Here is an 18,965-nt window from a genome sequence, read left to right on the forward strand (position 1 = left end):
GCTGGCCCAGAGGGCTGGGTGGTGGCCGGCTGCGGCTGGGCTTAAAGGCTCTGGGCCTTTAAAGCCATGCAGCTGAGAAGCTTTAAAGCTGAGCAGGCAGGCAGTAAGCCAGCCGCAGGCTCCCCCGGCAGCTGCTGGCCCAGGCCCCCGGGCAGCCCAGAGGCGGCAGCCTCTGAGCGGCTGGCCTCTGCCGCTGTCTCAGCCCCAAGCCGGGTTAAGGGCAGGGGCAGCCTGGGGTCCTCTGAAGCCCAGCCCCCCCCTGACCAGCCCCCAGTGGCCCTGCCCCCCCCCGCCCCCCCCCCCCCCCCCCCCCTCCCCGCCCCCCCCTCCCCCCCCCCCCCCCCAGCTCCACCCCTTCCCCCCCCCGCCCCCTCCCCCCCCCCCTGCCCCCCCCCCCTCCCCCCTCCCCCTACCCCCCCCCCCCTACCCTCCCTCCTCCCCCCCCCCCTCTCCCCCCCTTCCCCCCCCCCCCCCCCCCCTCCTGTCCCCCCCACCCCCCCCCCCCCCACCCTCCCTCCCTCCCCCCTGATTGATGCCTACCCTTCCCTCCCCTGCCCTGTCAATTTGCCCCTGTCCCCCCCCTGCCCCTCTGCTCCTCCCCATCCTGCCCCCCCCACCTCTGTCCCCCACAACTCCCCCCTCTCCCCACCCTCTCTGCCCCCCCAGGCCCCAGCCTGCATCCAGACCCCAGACCCCATCTCTCCTCAGCTCCCAGCTGCTCCCTCCAGCCCCTGCAGCCCACCACTCAGCCACCCCCAGCTCAGCACCGGTTTCAGCAGCACCTACTTTCTCCCCAGCAAATCAGTTTCCCCTGGGCAGCTTTCAACTCAAGTCAGCCAAATCAAGAGATCCTGTGGGTGCCTGAGAAAGATGGAAAGAGAGGGAGAGGGGAAAGAAGAGAAGTCCTGGCCTGGGCAGAGAGAAGAGGGGAGAGGACGGTGTGGAAGAGGTGCGTGCTGTGGGGAGGAGAGGAAGTGTGGAATGGAAGGTCTTCTCCTCAGAGCTTCCTCTCTCTCTGGGTCAGCAGGGTCTTGGAAGGGGGAGCTCCCTCTCTGGCATACTGTCCCTCCTCTCTCACACCATCACCACTCACAGGCACTTGAGCCAACAGCTTCCTGCAGTGCAGACACCCTGCGTCCCCATGCCCTGCCAGCGCAGGCAGCACTTCCCAGCTCAGCCAGACAAGTCCGCAGAGACAATCAGAGATCCCTGCACCACAGTTTACAGAGGTTTTGTGAAGTTTAAGAGAGTGAGTCAGAAGTCAGGTCAGAACCAAACAGGACTCCCAGAAGGTCCCCTTCTTGGTCTCCCAAGGTCCAGGGCCTGGAACTCCTCCCTCCCACTCCTCTGGCCTCTGTGTCTCCTCTGGCTCTGGCCACTGTCCCTCTTCTCCCCCAACCACCTGTGGACTCTCTCTCCTCTGGCACACTCAGTCACTCTTGACAAGGAAGATAGGCACCACAGACACATTCACACATCAACACAGATGCAACAAAAACAACTCATCACAACACATGCAACAGTAGATAAGTATGTATATGGCTTTTCTTGTTGTTTTTCTGTTTTTCAAATTTGACCCTGTAGCTTAATTTTACTTTGTGCTGCTGGGCGGCTTACGGGGTTGTTGGGACATTTTGTAATGGCTTACAACTGACGCTATTTTGGAAAGTATTTGATTACAGTCTATAAGTACCTATATGGGGAACAAATATTTAATATGGGCTCTTCAGTCTAGCAGAGAAAGGTATAAGCTGGTCCAATAGCTGGAAGTTGAAGCTGGAAAAAATCATGAAACGAGGTGTACATTTTTAAAGGTCAGAGTAATTAACCAGTGGAACAACTTATCAAGAGTTGTGGTGCATTCTCCTTGACTGACCATTTTAAAATCCAGATTGGATGTTTTTCTAAAGGATACATTCTAAGAATTATTTTGGGGAAGTTCTATGGCCTGTGTTCTACAGGAGGTCAGACTAGATGATCACAATGGTCCCTGCTGGCCTTGAAATCTAGGAATCTATGTACTTTTAAGTAAGAGGATAGATAACTAAATTTTGTATATTGAACACTAAATGCTCAAGAGATAAATTTAATGTTTAATTACTTACAAAAATTTAAATAGACGGCATGCTGCATACCTACTTGTTAATGTAAGGCCAGTCTTAGCATTTAGCATTAAGATATTATGTGGATAATGGTATATTATATATATTATAGAGGGGTAGCAACAGAATTTTGTAACACTGTATCATAGCTTATGTCTTACAAATCAGAAATAACTCTTGGCCTGTAGCCACGTCACTTGAAACTGTAATCCTGCTTGTTCTTACAAACTACGTGGTGCCAGGCCAGTACTTGGATAGGACGGCACCAGGGAAGTTATGGGTTCTTTGGGAAGTGTCAGAGGGTGATTTAGTAGGAGTCATTTACACCTCTAAGGCAACATTGATCCAGCCCCCCAGCATGCTGTTAAGGGGAAATCATTGGTGGTGGATTGCTGTCTTTAAAAAGAAAACGAAGGTCTTCATTAAACATCCATTGGCACTTTTTGTAAGAGTAGAGATATTAATCTCCCTATCCTGTCCAAATACCAATTTGGGTAATTATATTCTGCCTACCTGATGTCCATCTTTAGTTTCAACTGAGTACAATATTCTTCACATCTAGTCCTACACTAGTTCTGTTGTGCAATATTACATTGCTAGGTTTCAGTCCAGATGTAGCTGCATTTCAGTAGTGAATAAATTGGTTTCTAAAGTTCACTTGTGTGTAGAATATGTTTGCATCAGTGCTTGTCAAATGCTTTGGAATCTTTTGGGAATTAAAGTGGAATAAATATAAGAAGTTATGGCAATGTATTAAAACGTCTGTGATAACAGAAGAATAGGGAAATAAAATTGCTTCTGTCCTTCAGTTAATGAGAAATGGGATTGAAGAGAAAGTAATTTTTTGGAGTGGCAAAGACAAATTTTGAAGACTACTGTAGATACGCCATAGGACACACTTTGCAGGGTATTCCAATGCTACCATTATTGAGGAAAGAACTGCATATGCAAGCCAGATAAAACAAAAGGTACTTAACACATCCTTTGGGAAATATGTAATTTTCTAAAATCATTGAGTCTTGACAGAAATTGCAGCTTCCTGAAGAAATATTTAGGCAGGAGGGAAATATCAGAATAATATTCTCTGTTATGAGCTTTCAAAAGGTATGAAGGTCGTTATTGAAAAGTGTTTTGGGGCACCTTTAGTAGATATTGACATTAGAGCATCCAAATGCTATTTTAAATTTATATGGCAATTGAGGTACTATAAAAATAATACTGTGGGGGGAAAAAAAGGCAGTACATAATAAAACCACACTCCCATGAAGGAGTTCTAGTGATAGCATAAATTGTAAGAATGAACCATGAGCAATTTGTCATTGTCACCAGGACCCAGTGATTATAGCCTCACTTTCACGATTATAGGGCAAAATTTCTCTTCTTGTGAGTCCACACTGTTACTTTCTATATTGCCCTACATCCCAGTGTAAAACTCATGTCGACATCAGTAGGAATTCTGGGTCCAAGATCGGAGTGCAGTGTGTGCAATAAAAGGCCATGGTGCAGTGCTGAGAATAGGATCTCATGCTGGGGGTATGCTTTCCCTGCCAGAAAGATGCATTTTTACCAGGTGCATTAGCTGCCTCGCTGTAAAATCCTAGTAAAGATAAAGCACTCAAGTAGTTTTACTATGAGGTAAATAGGCAAGGTCAATCGTGGGGTGAGGAGGTGGGATCTAGTGTTGGACTCACCTACATCATTGTAAAAACTATAGTGCCTTCTCTGCACTAGGATTTTACAGTAGGATGCACATCACTCATCACACAGTAAAAACACACTCTTTTTTTGGCAGTGAAAACAAAGCCTTGATGCGGACGATTTTTAAATGTGTGGTAATAAAAGGAACACTTGTTTCCTTATTGCTTATTACTTTCTCCTGTCTCCCTCCCCTGTCATTTTTCTTTTACAACACCTCAGCATCTCCAAACCTGCCTGTGATCAGGTTTCTCCCATCATTTGCTGAAGAAGGGGGAAAAATCCTCAATTCTGAAACTGTGGGGTGATTGATTGATTGCCTCCTGGCCAGAGAGAGTGGAACTAGGTAATAATCCATTAGATACCTGGGCCTTACAAGGAATCTAAGGGCTAGTCTACACTTACCAGCCGGGTCGACGCGGTGAGTTCGACTTCTCGGAGTTCGAACTATCGCGTCTAATCTGGACGCGATAGTTCAAACTCCGGAAGCGCCATGGTCGACTCCAGTACTCCACCACTGCAAAAGGCAGTGGCGGAGTCGACCTTGGAGCCGCGGACTTCGATTCCGCGGCGTCTGGACGGGTGAGTAGTTCGAACTAGGGTACTTCGAATTCAGCTATGCTATTCACGTAGCTGAACTTGCGTACCCTAGTTCGACCCCCACCCTTAGTGTAGACCTGCCCTAAGGGAGTTCAGTTGAAGGGGAGATTATAGAGGAGTCAGGATTCTTCTGCAGGGAGCAAGAGAAGCTCTTGTAAGGAAAGTCCTGAGGGAGGAATGTGAAAGAAGTGAGGGGATCTTAACATAGCCCTAGGGAGGGGCAGAAGGCTCTTTTTGTTGATGGCTGATTGGTGCTTGTGATGTTGGACTTTTGATATATCAGGAGGGAATGAGACTGGAGAATCATTTTAGCTAGAGGACTGGGCCACAGAACACAGACAAAGGATGAGCCTATGCAGCACAGAGGAAGTAGCTAATTGCTGCCCCACTGCCATGACCCCAGGTGGCATGACCAAAGAGGATCTCGCACCAGTGCCTGGTCTTATCCGTGTGCGTGTGTGAGATCCCTGCGAATGTTATTTATTTTTGTATTTTTAAGTTGCTTTTTAAAAAGGGGGCACAGGAGCTGCAGATAAGTGCAATACTGACTCCTGATGCAAAGAGATGCTATGACTATCAGTAGAGATGGTTACGCTGCCACTTCCCACCCCATCTGTCCTGTAGCTTTAGCCCCATCTCCAGTTCCAAACTGATTGACCCCTTAGCCTCCAATTTCTGACCTGTTTACTGATAACCACTGTAGCTTCTATTTATATATGTAGAAAATAAAACTTAGTGGCAGCTGTGATTAAACCAGCAGCCAGTTGGCGTGTTCAATCTTAACCTCTTTTTTTAACTATTGGTTCAATTAAGAATGTTTGTGAATGTATCTTCATGATCATTTACTAGTGAAATACTACAGGCTCTTTCAACACTGTAACTACACTTTACTCGTACCTATATGTATTATCGAAATGAATTTAATAGTCAATTAATTAGTAGGTTTTTTTAAAGTGGAATACTGGACTCAGCCCTTCCTAAAAGACATGATGTTGAATCACGAGAAAATTGTCAATCGTGTCTCCCGTTATGGTCTCCTAGTTAAATTTTTGTCAAGAAAGGCATACATGATGCTGCTAAGTCAATAAAGGGTGAACTTGAACAGGTTTGGAGGTTTGGGGTCTTACGTGAATGTTTTCAGACTCTTTTGGTTGAGAATAGGCACAAAAACAATCTATCTTGTGGGACTTCCCATATTACTTTCTTTTGGTGAGATCAAAAATGCTATTCAAGTTTCTTTTCATTTGACTGATGCTCTTGAGTTTAAAACATGAGACTGAGAGCCAGGAGCTGTGTTCCATTGCTGGCTTTGCCACAGTCCTCCTATATGACACCGAGAAAGTCTCTTAACCTCTCTCTGCTCTGGTTATCCCACATGTAAAATGTGGATCAATTCTTACCTCCTTTACCTGTTTTCTTATGGTAAGTAAAGTTCTGACTTACCTCGTAATGGTAACGTGAGGAATACTTCACTCATGACTGCAAAATACTTGGAGATCCTTGATAGAAATTTATAAAGAAGTGTAATGTAAAATTTCCAGAGGAAATCAGGAATTGTAGGGGTGAACTTGTGGTTATACATCAAAACTTTGGTTGCTTGGGAGTGGGTAGTTTTATCCTCCCCAGAAAATGTTTACTTAATCTCACAACAGAGTTGCCTGCAATTGATAAAGCACATTTTAAAATGTAGATTTTAAAAAGTTGGTGAGGAATCCACTACATTTACAATTACATTGAGAGACTTGAAAAATATGTAATGCTTTTACAAAATAGATACAACTATTAGGAGTATAGTTGTAGCTCCCATCCTTATGCTATCAAAGCATCCTGATACTTGCATTCCTGTTCTGCAGAATTCTAGTAAATTCTTGTCCAGTAGAGGTTTGTACTTGTCCATAATTTTATTCCATAGTAGAGGCTGAATTCTTCTTAGATATGGGTTCACAACAATTCTCATTGAATGGACTGGGGTTTGGGCATATATTAACTAAGATAGAATTTGTATCTATGCAATTTGAGCCATATTTGGACCTCCCACACTGTGCAATCTAGTTGACTTCAGTGGTATTGCACAGGGTGTAAATGAGAGCAGAACATAGCCATCTGCATGAAGTTACTCACTTCGTTCCCTAAAAAGCCTGTGTGATTTGTGTAGATTAAAAAACAGATAAGAGGCGATTCTTTTTAAATAAATGTTGAGCAAATGTTAATTTTCCCACTTCTGATCAAAATAAACCCTTATGCCGGTTCTTAGGGCATGTAGTGTGACTTGGAATGTTCAGTTGAATCATTAACTGTGGTCAAGATTACTTACGTATTAGATCCAATACGACACACATTTTCATCATGCTGGAATAAAACCAATAAATTCTAATCAGTCTCTTCTTTTTTTTTTTCCTTCTAGTTAATGGTCTAATGACACTTGGATTTACAGGTGAGCTTTTTAAAGTTCAAACATATATTACTTTTTTGTTAATGAGAGCCCTTTAAAAACACACACACACAAAAGCACAACATAAGAAGATTCAGCTAGTCAACTCTAGACACTTTTGTCCATTAGCAGTTTGCTTTTAATTTGGAATATATCTGGGTTTTTTTCAATATGTCCTAGTCTTTAACCAGTCTAGATAGTGATGGGAAAACTTTAAAATATCCTTTGGGTCCGATTTATCTAAGAAACTTAAGAATAAAAAAGCTGTGGTCAGGGAATCAGACTGAAATGACTGTGTGATCAGATTCTTTCATGAATTGTGTCCCTTTAGTTTTAGAAGATATGCACTCATCAGGCTCTATTCATATTTTCTTTAAATCACACAAGTAAAAATATTTTAATCTCTGAACAAAGCCAACCAAAAAATCCAAGTCTACGAAAAAGAAAAATGGAGCCCACTTAGGAATCTGAGTAAATAGCTAGATTTTGTATTGTGGCCTAAAAATCAACAAATTTAGGCTTTATCTCATCAAAAAATGAATTGTCTTTCAAATTAGACTCCCCCACACTTAGAATACACTGCCTCTAGCACTCTCCCACCCCACAGAGTTAGTGAACACATCACTGCTGATCTCCGGTTGCCAGACACATATTGTCACATCAGTTTTTGAATTTGCTCAGGGCTAGTGTTCACCAACATTAGCAAAATTCTGATGCACAATTTACCACCAGTGCTGCTCCACAGGTGGTTGGAAAAGTGAAAATACTAGTGTAGACAGGGTTCAGGCATTTGTTACCACCATTCTGTCTAACCCCGATCAGAGCAGAATTATACGACAAAAGAGTAAAAATCCTAAACTCAGCTTCACAGCTTCTACAATAACTACAACCAGTGATAAATTATGGGTTTGAATTTTTCTAATGCAGACAAAACCATAGCCTCGGGAATCTTTCTTTGATAACTGAAGGTGGTGAAAGAAGTAGGATAGGAATGACAGTGCTGTCGCTGGTTGAAAGTGCTTGGAAAGCAATGCAGTGCTGTGAGAAAATGTAACGCTACCATCTTGGCTGACACACTTGGGACTGAACAAGGAACCTCCAGAGCTTAAAAAAAATGAACTGCTACAACTTGAGCTAAAGAACCAATATCTCTAGCTGCTACTGTAAGAAATACCTATCATCTATGGATGGGGGACCTGTAACATACACCAGGGGGTTACACAAATATACTTTTCATTCTCAGTGAAGATATTCCTTTTTGTAATTAAGTACAGCCCCATTTTTGCTGAAATCAGTCTGTTTACCTGAGTCTTAAGACTCTAAACTATATGCATTCTGTTACAGATGGATCCATGATCAAAGTCCCAACAACTGAAGTCTCCCAATAACCATGCCATTCTCATTTAGTAATGTTCCTGTCTGACACAGCATCTAAGATTGTAATACAGGGTTGTGGGTTTTTTTGTTTTTAATTTTATTTATTTATTTATTTATTTTTATTTGATTAAAAAAGCACCTGGACTTGGTGGTAAAAAATCCTTAGTGACAGGCCCAGATTGTTAACATTTGCTGTTGTTATAGCAAATATTAATTGAAATAACTGTAGATGAAAGAGATTTGAAAAATCCAAACTAGTGGCGACCTTAAAGAAGCTCCTGGTTAAGCAGCAGTAAAGAGTTTTTCCACAGAGGAAAGCAGATGTGCAGGTTCTCTGAAATCACAGACAATCCATCTCTCTAGAGCAAGGTGGCAGGTTCTTCCTACCACTGAAAGGAGCCCATTCCCGAAATGTAACTCAATAATGAAGAGAAAGCAAAGGTTTCCTCCCCTTCCTGTGATGTAAACAGGGTCCAAATTAAAGTTCTCCTTTTTCTGGCTGCAGAAGGAAAAAGGCACAAGTGTGAAAGTCTTCCACTTCCTGATCTACAGACTAGATCCAAATAAGAATCCTCTCTTTTCTGAGGTGTAAGCAGAACAACACAGTCTCTTCTCAGGACTGTGAGTCTTGACTTTCCTCCAACAACTGGCTAGCCCTTCCCTTGGGCTTCTTTCATACAAATAAACTGGGTCCTGTAGCACAAGCCCTACCTGCATCCACTTGCCAGTCATGTAGGCCTCTCTCAGTCTGATTCCATGTTCCTGCAGAACTGTCAGCCTTGGCTCCTACTGGGTAGCCCCAGCCATCCTGCCTTATAGGTCTCCTAGGACCTTGACAGCTAGTAAACCCCTGTCTTCACTCCGAGACTTGTCTAATACTCTGAAGGCCTTGGCATTTCAAACTCCTGAGATTCTACAGGGTGGAAGTGCTCTCATACATAATAGCCTATTTACAGATCACATTCCTAAACAGTGCCGGCCTAAAGGTGTTTTAGGGCTTGCCAAAAGTGTAAGCCCAGGTTAACTATTTTCTTTTCTTCATGGCTATGTGTTTATAACACCAGTGCCAACTAATGCTAGCCAATCCCTCTAAGCCAGTCCCATGAAGAGCAGAGTCTTCTACCACACCCTAGAGCTGCTTCTACTCAGTCTTTTATTAGTGACAATTGATTTTAAAGTCCTTTGTAGATGAGATGTGCAAACAGTCCTGGTATTAAAAATATTATTTTATAGCTACAGCAAAACAGTTAGTTTAATGTGTTAAAGGTTGCCAAATTCTTTCCTAATCTATACTTTGACCCAAAGCAAATCTATGTGGTCAATCACTCCATTTTGTCTTCACTAATAAGGCTTAGAATGCAACAGGATAGTTCCCTCTATGCTGGGCTCCTAAATGCAATATATGGTAATATGGCTCAGTTGGCTACGTCTAGCCCAGAAGGACACGCATGAGTTCAAATCCCACACCAGGATTTAGGCTCACATTCAGTGATGATACTGCACTTAAATTATTATTTATTACTTTTTGTATTTAATTATTCCAATCGTTCCACACAAGTGGGTGGGGAAGGGAGTGTATTGCACTATTTTGTTGTAGTACTTCCAGATGAGGCTTTACTGTCCATCTCTAGCAGCAGCTGGAAACTGCAGATCTCATGGTATTTTCCAAGATCTGAATCCAAGTATCATGGACAAAATTCTTCCTCGCAGTATAAAAGGTTTCTAATTTCTTAGGGTTTTGTGAGTTATCATGAGCATAGTTACTGCTGCCTTTGTCTGCCCAGTCACTGTAGTTCTAACCTATTCCTTAGTAAAATAGTTTGACATATCTAGAATATTAAAGGTTTGACATATAAAAACATTTTCTATTTTAACTAATATCTATTGCATTATAGATAAACTAAGAAGCATAGGACTTTTAGCCAGAACACTTGGATTCTATTCTTGGTTCTAGCACAGACTTTTTGTGTGTTCTGAGGCACTTCATAATGCTCTAAATTCAGTTGTAGTATAAGTGGTTCCCAATTCTCATTGACTTCAATGGGCACTACACCATCTTACACCAGATCTGAATTTGGTCCTAAATTTCTTTGTACCCATTTTCCTCATTTACAAAATGAAATAAATAACAACCCGAAGTGGTGGTATGTAAAGTTAAATTCATCAATGTCTGTAAAGTCCTCGGAGATGCTTGAATAGAAGGGGTGATACCTTGTAAGTGCTAAGAGTTGTGCAGAAAATAATTCCACATTCATGTTCTTACCATCATCAGTGTCTTGGGATTTAAAGTGCTCTCTGACTTGTTCTAGGTGCACATCAACAAGTGATTGTCTGCAATGAATCGCTCATGCTAGAAAAGTTGCCCAGATGTGGAAAATCCTTTGAAGAGATGATGAAGAAAGTAGACTCTAAAAAATGGTGTAACCTAACAGAATTTATCCCGTAAGTTTCATGTCTTTTGTCTTTATTATTTTTCGCAGGGGTCGGCAACCTCTGGCACGTGGCTCACCAGGGTAAGCACCCTGGCGGGCCGGGCCAGTTTGTTTACCTGCCGCGTCGGCAGGTTCGGCCGACTGCAGCTCCCACTGGCTGCGGTTCGCCGTCCCAGGCCAATGGGGGTGGCGGTAAGCGGCGTGGGCGAGGGATGTGCTGGCCGCGGCTTCCCACCACCTCCATTGGCCTGGGACGGCAAACAGCAGCCAGTGGGTGCTGCGGTTGTCCGAACTTGCCCAAGTGACAGGTAAACAAACTGGCCCGGCCCACCAGGGTGGTTACCCTGGCGAGCTGCGTGCCAGAGGTTGCTGACCCCCGATTTATCATTTAAGGGTGTCAACCTTTTTAAAAGTCAATTGCATCAAGTGTCAGGAACAGCTCTATAAATACCAAAGATGTGGTGATTCTCCACTAGAATCAATTTGGACATCAGTTTGTTTATTGTGTTGGATTCAAACTCTCACAAATCTGGGGCCAAATCCTGCAAAATTTGATGGGAGTATGGAGGGAAAACTTTTACTGAAATAAAAAGAAAATATTAATGACACTTTGAAGTTAATTGGAGTTCTGCCTGAGTAAAAAGTACTGGATTTGGCTCTTTATTCCAGCAACAAAGTAGTATGAAAAATGGCTACATAAACTGGCATCTCCATTACCATTCTCATCTGCTGCAGTCCACCTCACACCACTCCCTATGGTTATCTGAGATTTATATTCAGCACTTAGTGGATACATTATCTGGTACCTGCTGAAAGCAGATGTACCACATCTTTAATATTTATAAATTACTTATGTTCTAGATACAGTTTCTAACACGGAAACCCCATGTTCTTGATTCTCTATTGCATAGAGCTAAATTGTGGCTACCCTGCCCCAGGAGCAGTCCAGGAATCTGATTGTGACACAGATTTACAATCTACCTTATAGTTTCTCCCTGCTCGTGGTGTGTGTGTGTGTGGAAATGTAGCCTGCACCAGCTACGTGGGTGAGGGGTGTGTGCGCGCAAAGATGACTTATAGCCACACAAAGGTAAAATGAGGCACAGTCTCTGACTCGGAGAGCACCTACTCTAAAACATATTAATAGAGGTTAATCAATAGTCTCCTCATTGCTGATGTTGATTTAACATATGTCAACTGTCTTATTGTATCTATAGGGAATCCAGAGTTCAACACATTTAAGGCAAATGTTCTCTAAATCCATAGTTTTCTCATTAAGTTACTTATGCAAGGTGTATTTTCAAGTACAACTACTCCATTCTCCTTATTGACAGCAAGATTTCATGCTGTCATTTGTTTGTATAGCCCCTGCCCCAAGCCGCCTTCTTGGTGCCTGCTGCTAGGCGTGGCTTCTCCCCTGTTGGGTCCTGGGTTCATTTTCCTATGCCTGGTGTCTCCACCCAATGTGACCCATCACTGTGATGTCCCTTGGGAGTAGGTGTGTTCGTGTAATGTTGAACATGGTTTTCAGAAGTGCTGGCTATCCTCAAGGCCAATTGAAATGGATGGGAACTGTCAGGGTTCAGCACCTCTGAAAATGAGGTTCAGGTGAACTAGTTCCAGCAAAGTAAGAACTAAACAGGAATGGAACATTTTCCCCAGGTCTGAGATCAGTTTCAATCTCGCCTTACTCTGATTTTCCGGCCACTAATGGTAGCATGTTCTCTTCTCAAATGGTCACTGATCCACTCCCCGCCCACATGACAAGTCATCTGTGGGGCCTGGAGAGAGCAGCATAGTTCTTTCCCCTGCCTCTCTGGTCACTAGTAGATAAGCTATCTGATAAAATGCAGCTTCTCTTCTGTGTCCTACTGCAGCAGCTTGCCAAGTGACACTTTGGGGCTTCCTGGGCATTTGTATCCTGACCCCCACTGAAACCTCAAAGTGAGTTAAAATGTTACGTGATCTGGCAGCATATTAACCACCTAGATACCATCTTCTGTTAGTCCTTGCCTTTGTGCGTACAGGGTCATTCTAAAGGTCACTTTTTAAAATACATACTTTCCTTCAACTTTTAGGGCCTGGGTGAAATCAATGGCGGGAGGAAGGGGTAAGAGGGAACATGCCTCTCCCACTCAACTTTTTATCCTCTTGCTTATGTCCCAGAAGTGTGTAGAATTAATGCATTCCACTCCTGGCTCCACCCAGTTTTTTCTAATGTAGTTGCTCTCCTGTCCTAAGACCAAATCCATATAGCTGGACTGGGCACTGGGGACATGTGTGGGAGGAGGGTGGAGCAGGAGGAGGAATTGACTTGCTCCAGGTTGTCGAGGAATGACTGCAAAATGGCCCCATGGAGCCTACTCCCATCTAGTACCTGGAGGAGCCTACACAGCCCTATGTGATCCCTTTTCAGCAGCAAGAGGGATCAACAAAGCAGCAGATATTCTGGCGCCACTCCTCCCCTCTATATATGTCCTACCCACACATTCTCCTAAGGCGAGGTAGGGTGTCACTATAAGATGGGCTATGTGCTATGTAAGGGGGATGCACTCCTGCTGTACCATTCACTTAGTCCAGAGCCACCTCCTCCTTCTCCTCAGTGCAGCAGAATCTCTCACTGGTTTTCCTATTGTGGGACCATGGTAGTATGGAGGTGAGGGCTGGGTTTCTCACTTAATGAAGAAACTTGTTTCTCCAACCCCAGAGGCCCATATGTGTTGCATTTGGAAGGCTGCGTTTGATACATGTTAGCAGTGTGACCAGCATTGCCAAATGGTTGTCTAATTATCCCTACACTATGTTGACACTTGAAAATGACGGCTCCGTATAGCTTTCTTCTCTAGGACTAGGCAGTAGACATGCCTGCATGGAGGAGCTGAGAGGCTGATGAGTTCTGATGACTTGTTGTTTGACTTCCCTACACTCTCTCCACCCCCTTCCAACTCTCAATGTTTTACGCTGAGTCTAATAGTGCATGCTGTGCATCCAGGCTAAAAATAAGTTCTCATTCTGTGACAACTACACAGTTGGATGGCTGCACTATATTTTCTGCTCATCTGAAAGATTTAAAAATTGGAAAAAGGAAGAGAAAAATAAAGGAATAAGCATTCCACTGAGTTGGCATTTATTCTGAAAAAATGTTGAGGATGTGAAACTGTTCAAGTGCTCCTTTGCCTGAGGAAGTCAAACCTGTGGAAGCTGTGAAAGAGCAAGTCTTCTCAGTGGAGAGACAGAGGGCAATGAGTTGCTTGTAAGGCAATAGAAGTAACTATGATTTGAATTTAGTTGTCCTTCCCCCATTAAACAGGCAGGAAGAAAAGTGTCTTAAATACACAGAGGAATTCTTGTCTCCTTCCAAGGAAAACTTGGGAGAATGTATTTTTATGGTGTAACCTTGGGTATGTCCTTGGACAAGTATTGAAAAGATATGATATTGGGCAGTCTGACACATTGGAGATCTTGGTCTCTTCTTGTTCCCATCACTATAATGGGAAGTTAGCTTAGTTTGCTGGGATCACAGTATGGGTATCATCATTATGGATTAGTGTGTTTTACAACTTTGAGCATAAAACTTCAAGTTCTGGAGCTTAAGCATTGCCACTAATACAGATAATGCACTTTTGCAAGGAAGTATCTGTTTTGGTTTATATCTTAATTGCACAGTTTCTAATTAAGGTCTCTTCTGAACGGAGATATTGCAGAGATGTTTAGCACTTTGCAGTAGTACCAATTTTATCATAAGAGTATACTGGCATGCTACAAAAAGCAACACATTAAGGGCAAATTCATGCACTTGATGGATCTATTTCCTTTTCTAATATTTTCCTCTCCCCACCTGGGCAGCAATCTCATTGACACCCCCATGGGAGAAATGTATGTGTGGAAAAAAAACATAGTGTTGGAAACAAGATCCTGACATATGTTTGTAAAAAGGAATTTAAAATAAGGTGTGGAGCAATAATTTAACATTTTAACTCATCAGACAGGCCATTTCTTCATCTTTCATGTCATTCTGCCCTCCCCTGCGCAAGGGTATGATCTGCATTATAACTATGTTATGATCTTCTGGGGGAAATAAACTACTTTGAATCTGATTCTGATAACCTCATGTTGAGTAATATCTGAAATTTATGGGACTACTTGCAGAACTAAGTGCTACTCAACACGAGTAAAGGGATCAGAATCTGGCACTGTTTATGCAGGATCAACAGGTTTCCTCTGCTGACTTTGCTAGAGCTGTTAAAATATTCATGGGAGAGATTTTAGAAGGCACCAAGGAGACTCAGGCTTCCAATTCTCACTGACTTTCAGTAGGCACTGGGTGCTTAATTGCCATAGAAAACCTCTCCTCCTATCACATCATATATCTTTCCAATATCAGATCAATTATGTTTGTGTACAAAGATTAATTTTGTCTGACAAACCACCCTTGCTGAACAGCTGTATTCATTTTAATTGAATATACAACACAGTGCAAGAAAAGTATCAATCTTTTCCAATGTAAAATGATACCATATGCAGGGAAGAATTACACTGTAAAATAAAAAAAACTCTCTAAGAAAGAATTTCAAATATGAGCAACAGAAAGACAAAGGGAAAAAACTCTCTTTAAAAATACATTGGATGGATAAAATATTTATTGGCAATTGCTTGTCAAGACTGCATGCTCTCCTTAAAGTTTCATTGCATGGAGGAAATAGCAAATTCCGTTTCAGCTTTAGCAATTTAACTGGTAGCCGGAGGAATGATACGATGCTTTGACCTCACTTCATAGGGTATGAAAAAAACACCATGAACTATAAATTAAATGTTGTCCTCTCTCTAGCTCATCTGACAGAAAAATCTTGGATGATGAGAAAGTTATGATACTCAATTTTTTATTTGGAGTGAAGATACATAGGATAAACTTGTGAAGAAATGGCATTTTTGGTGATGGTCTCTTGTAGATCAAATATTTTGCTGGTAAGCCTGCAATATCTAGTGAGGCCTGATTTCAGATCTCCTCTGTAATGGTAAAAATGAGTCATGGCACAGCAATCAGTGGAATGAAACTAATGTAAATCCAATGTCAGAGGAGACTTTTTTGTGCGTGTAGGCACGTTGAAAGGGGTAGAGCAATTGCTGCATTGCACATTCCGTAACAACAAACCTTTGCTTGTAAGAATGGCCCTGAGCTTGCAAAATTTGGATCCCTATCAAAAGTTTGAGGGTGTTTGTATTTGGTGTTCTGATTTTGGCCCACCTCGGTTGGCTTGTGAAGTAATTTTGTGACTTCATGGTAAATAGTTATGCACAGTGTTGTGACAAGGTGACAAAGCAGTTATTACATTTACTGCTTGTCCAAAATGTCACTAAGCAGATTAGGGTGGCTTTAATTTGCTTTGTCTTAATTTAGACCCAAAGTCTTCTGTTAGACTCTAATTTGGCAGCTTCACTTACAGTAAGCTTTACTTTTAACCTCCAATCTGACTTTAAGTCTTGGAAAGAAAATAAAAAAACATTATTGCCAACTGGTTTTAAATATACAATGTGCTTCACACCTGTTTTCCAAAGGTCCCTAATCCTGAAAATTGGAATACAAGCTTTTCAATTCTCACATGGAATAGAGTCTAGTTGAGAACATATTTGAATATACTATTCATGTTTCAAAAATCAGTTTCATTTAACTTTTATAGAAGCACAAGGATTCAGGAGCAGATTTTCAAAAGGATTTTTTTTAGTTGTAGGCACATAGTAGGATTCCCCAAAAGTATCTAAGGTGGTTAAGTTCTTAACTCCTATAGATTTCAATGTTTCCACAGTGCACCATTGTGACTGCTCTGAAACAGCAATCTGAACTCGATGCACTAGCCCAGGTAGACAGAAAAAGCCCCAACGGAGATACTGGATCTGATCGCTGTATGGGAGACAAAATCTGTCTATCAGCAAATGCCAAAGCATTTGAAAAATCTCCAAGGCTATGATAGACAGAGGGCCAGCAGGGACAAAGCATTTGCATTCTTGACTGAGCTCCCAATGCCTGAAGGGTCTGTCTCCTGGAGATTCAGTCTGCCCTGAATATCATAGCTTTATCTCAATAAAGTCAGTGTTTCTTATTCATGCATTCTTTATTACTTCATCACAAATCTGGTTCTCTAGTAGACTTGCCCCATATTCTAGGCAGGACTGACTCTACTTTTAGACAAAAAATAAAGGCCAGCCAGGAGCACCCATGACAGCAGCAGATGGTACAATAGACTGGGTAACCATCATTGCATTTTATGGAGGGAGGATTGACTGGTGACATTTACCAGAATTAATGGGATAGCTACCCACAATGCAACACTCCAGAAATCGATGCTAGCCTCGGTACATGAGTCTGTTTACATAAGGCTTGTTATAAGTCTGTTAATTTTTTTCATTCAAAATTAACCAGTACCTAATAAATATAAATATAGACCATATTCTAGAGATGTGGAGTTGTGGTTTTAACAGGGAAAAATATAAAATATTAGAATAAGGTTATATATATATATATAAACTTTAAAACTTTAAATTTTTTTTTCTTGAGATGCTCCTGAATATGGATGAGATCAATCAACCTTTCCAATCCAAAAAAAATCCTGAGATATAAGAAAAAAAAAAAAAAAAAAGTAGCTTTATTGCAGAGGAAACTGATCTAGCAGAGCAGAGATAGAAGAAGAGAGAGTGGGTGGTGGTGTGGTGGGTGTCATTCATCATTCATTGAATCTAAGATTCCCATTCATCTTTCCATAACCATATAACTTTAACACGTTACAGTTTTGGTCTGATCCTGAAGGAAGCTATGTTCTTCTTAAAGATAGTTTCAACTCAAAAAAGTTAATCTGAGGAAGCATTTACAATCCAAGTGGAGGTAATACTGAATTTTTCAAAGATTTTTCAAACACATTTCACATTCTAAGACAATAAAACTAACAAAATTGTAAGGGTGGGAGGTGTCCAAGACAGCTCAACCCAGCCAAAGCCATCAACATCCAATATTAATGAATGTGCAGTACATTCATCTTAATCCAGAATTCACTTTTTTCTTCTGTCTTCAGAACTGATTCCAGCATGCCTAGAAGCAGCTATTGATAATACATTAATTTCAGATCATGCTCCAATTGTACTTAGCATCGATGCTGGTATAATATAAAACAAAAAATTAAAATGTTAACTGCAAAAAAAAGATAAAAAGAAGTTTTGGTTCATGGTTCATTCCACTATTTTCACACATTTTCACACAAGAAACCTCAGATACCTTACCTTCCTTTGGGAAAAAGCCCTACTGTACTGTAAGAGGTGAATGCATAAAGTACCTCTCAAGTTAATAGACTCTTTGGACAATGAAGTAGATGAATTGCAGAGAAAGCCTAAGACTGAACCAAATAATGAAAACCTATGTTCTGTAAACAATGCCAAATATAAATATAATGAATGCTTATCCAGCCATGTGTTTGCACTTCTCAAGTCAACAAAAAAGAAATATGAGAAAAATCAATTTAAGCAATTATATCAAACTTTATATAAATTAGGCAGTCAGTTTGACTCTAATAAATGTGATCATTTCATTGAAGGCCCACTTTTTAATACCTTCACTTCAGAACAAGTGTTGATAAAAATATGAATTCCAGCTAGGCCCTAAGATGGATGGCTCCAAAAGGAACAATGTCATGTAAGATGAGAACTGAATTGGGTCAGTGTATCAAATGCCTTATTCTTGTGATTCTTCCAGAACAAGATAATAAACAGTTATTACTGAACACCAGAATATTTGTTTAAAGCTAGATTGAGAACACACATGTGAATAAATGGATTGCAGTAACTATTTTAGTGGCCCAAAGAGTCATTTTGAGAAAATTGTCCAATTTATAAAAGGTTTTACTAAATTAGAAATCTATATTTAGTAGCTGATATAATCAAATCTTGCTTTATTACTGTCAGCCTTAGCTACTGGTTCATCCTGGACTGGATATCTCTAAGCACAAATATGTTTGAAAGTTTATGAATAAGCTGGGTATTTTCCAAGTCTGTTTTACCTGAGCACAGGTGGTTGTCATATTTTCTACTGCTGTCATTCCCAGAAGTACGCATGCTAAGGTGGAATTTTTAAGAATGATATAGCCCCTGTAGACATGGAAGATATTTTAGTGACATCTGTCATTGGTCAGATATCACCACTTCAGAATTTGTGAGCCTAAAATGGAAAAGCCTGCTATTAGTATTTTTTACAGGTAATCTTAATATAGTTTATAGTACCTTTCTCAGGGATGCATCCAATAACCCCATGCAGTGACGACACTTCAGAAGAAAATCTTCCAAAAT

The 18,965-nt window shown here is 41.5% G+C and overlaps 1 protein-coding gene across 1 annotated transcript in view; it reads left to right on the top strand.

The window, feature by feature from the left end:
* RAMP3 (receptor activity modifying protein 3) overlaps positions 1–18,965 on the top strand; it is a 92,903-nt gene that overhangs the window by 26,266 nt on the left and 47,672 nt on the right. Inside the window, exons 2-3 of the mRNA XM_039521871.1 lie at positions 6,802–6,831; positions 10,515–10,647. Coding sequence (XP_039377805.1) covers positions 6,802–6,831; positions 10,515–10,647 — 163 coding nt within the window. The remainder of the gene's footprint in view (positions 1–6,801; positions 6,832–10,514; positions 10,648–18,965) is intronic.

The sequence above is a fragment of the Mauremys reevesii genome, linkage group 2, assembly GCF_016161935.1.
Source record: "Mauremys reevesii isolate NIE-2019 linkage group 2, ASM1616193v1, whole genome shotgun sequence".
NCBI classification, from domain to species: domain Eukaryota; kingdom Metazoa; phylum Chordata; order Testudines; family Geoemydidae; genus Mauremys; species Mauremys reevesii.